Raw genomic sequence first — 2,348 nt, 5'->3', positions numbered from 1 at the left:
GAGTTAATTTGCGATGTTTGTGGTATATTCATGGCTTTTAGAACAAGTTTATAAAAGAAAAATACCAAAACATTTTTAAAGTTTCTGAGAAAATTTTAGTACTACTCACAGTTTCCAGTAATTCATCATTTATAATATTTTTAAGGTGATTTTTTCTTTTTTAAAATTAAATATTTTACACAAATGAAAAATTTTAAATTATTTTTAGCATTTTTTAAGATAAATTTTATATGAGAAGTTTAGAAGTCTTTAAAGATGATTTCGGTTGAATTTTGAAATGGTGGTTCTTGATGTTTTATGAAAATGTCAATCCCGGCATGGATTGATCTACTGGGCGACATAATTCGCAGAGCCAGTCACTCTTGGCAGAGTCTTCTCAGTGACTGCCCTTCATTCTTGTTTTTCACCAGTGGAAGAGTAACCCCCCTCTACACAAGGGCAGAAAATTAGCATAGTTAATTATTCTGAACCTGATCTACATATGTCTGTAAACAGTGTTTCTAACCTTGACCAGAGAAAGATTTTGCGAATCCTTGGTGAAATGAGACAAAAAGAAGACAAAACTATTTTTCTTAAATCTAACTTTATTCAAGCTAAAGGAACATCATTTCTTCTGAGATTAAGGTGATAGAATGTGATAATTTATTTCAAGAATCTCATTCGGTTGAACAAAATTTTGTTAGCCAAACGTCAGCAAATCTTTCTATGGAGATTACATAAATTTTTAATATGATATTTGAATTTCATTCAGCAATTAAACTGGTAACTAGGTGTATATGTATGGATTAAGTACTCTTTAGTGCCTAGAGGCTTCATGATAACTATATGATCTCAGCTATTTGTTTTGTTAGTTGTATATATTAACTCTTGCTACATGATCACTTGTAGAGGATCTTACAGTTGAGGAGTAAGACTCAGTCATGAGTGGTCCCTTTTCATGTGTTATGAGCATTATTGTTCAAAATTGTTCCATTATGGGTCTGTTACTACATTTCTGTCATCAACATGGAATGTACACATATCATTAGGTGATGACAGAAGTCAGTTTATCTCGGCGCAAAAATTTTAGAAATCTGATGTTTAATCTCCAAAAATTAAGAAAATATTTTTGTAGTTTCTGAGACTGACTAGTCATTTTTTTGCAGTTCAAGTGCTGTGGAGTGGTTTACTTCACCGACTGGTTGGAGATGACAGAGATGGACTGGCCACCAGATTCCTGTTGTGTTAGGGAATTCCCGGGATGTTCCCAACAGGCCCACCAGGAGGATCTGAGTGACCTTTATCAAGAGGTGAGGCCATAGGTAGTTAACTTATTATGGGTAAAACTTTTCTTATAATGACATAAGTAAAGAATCAACAGCATGCCAAGTGAAAATTTCCTCTTCTGTCTAAATAGAAAAGCCTTTTTTCTCTGATATGTGGAGAAACAGGATAAAGCTAAAAGTCAATGTAAAAATCTGAACACTAATCACATTTTAACAAAGAAAATTAGGAAAAACTAGATTTTAGAATTAATAGGACTTTTAACTGTGTTTTCTAGAATCCAGTTCTATTACCCTCTCTTAGGGGACCTTTGAAATCAGACATGTGCAGAGCGTGTAGCTAACTCTGGATATTAGGGAAGACACAGGGTGGAGTTCCTGAGAAGAATATGTTATTTTAGGGCCTTCACATACATTGAAACAGATGTAGGGGAAAAATCCCAGAGAAAATACTGGCCTCTTCTCTTTAGTTCCCCCTGCTGGTTAATGATCGGTGATGCTGGTTTTAGTTCACAGATTTAATGAAGTTACAAGCTCACTGAGAGAGAAAGAGCAATCAGGGGGATTGTTTTATAAACCATATAAATGTCTAGCCAATGAATTGTATACTAGAAACTAATAATAAACAGATTTTTAAAAGCTCACGAATTAAAATCAATTGTCATGGGCCCGAGAAACTTGCATTTTTGTGTTTTCTGGGAGAATTTATCAGAATCATCAGTTATTTCTTTGTTAGCAGTTTTCCTATTCCTCCATTGTTAATGGTCATTTTCAAATTTTGTTCGCAGCAGAATCCTATTTTCAAATTAAAATCTGGAGCTAGTACACCATTAAGTATAGTAGCCATTGATTAATGTGACTACTTAAATTAAAATTAAATAAAATTAAATTTTAATTTCCTCACTCACACTAGCCACATTTCAGATGCTCAACAGCCTCTCAGGACTGGCTACTTCTGTACTGGATAATGCAAATGTAAGACATTTTCATTATTACAGAAAGTTTTATTACAGACTTGATTTAGAATGGAAGCTCAAAATATAAATCAGATGGAAGGGAAGCTGCTCAGGCTGAGAGGCTGGAATC

General features: G+C 33.8%; 1 protein-coding gene across 1 annotated transcript in view; it reads left to right on the top strand.

Annotated features, from left to right (window-relative positions):
* Nucleotides 1-2,348, top strand: part of TSPAN12 (tetraspanin 12) — a 67,172-nt gene that overhangs the window by 47,101 nt on the left and 17,723 nt on the right. Inside the window, exon 6 of the mRNA XM_011357159.2 lies at nucleotides 1,146-1,289. Coding sequence (XP_011355461.1) covers nucleotides 1,146-1,289 — 144 coding nt within the window. The remainder of the gene's footprint in view (nucleotides 1-1,145; nucleotides 1,290-2,348) is intronic.

This window comes from Pteropus vampyrus, unplaced genomic scaffold, assembly GCF_000151845.1.
Source record: "Pteropus vampyrus isolate Shadow unplaced genomic scaffold, Pvam_2.0 Scaffold33, whole genome shotgun sequence".
NCBI lineage: Eukaryota > Metazoa > Chordata > Mammalia > Chiroptera > Pteropodidae > Pteropus > Pteropus vampyrus.
This window is presented reverse-complemented; position numbering and strand designations above follow the sequence as displayed.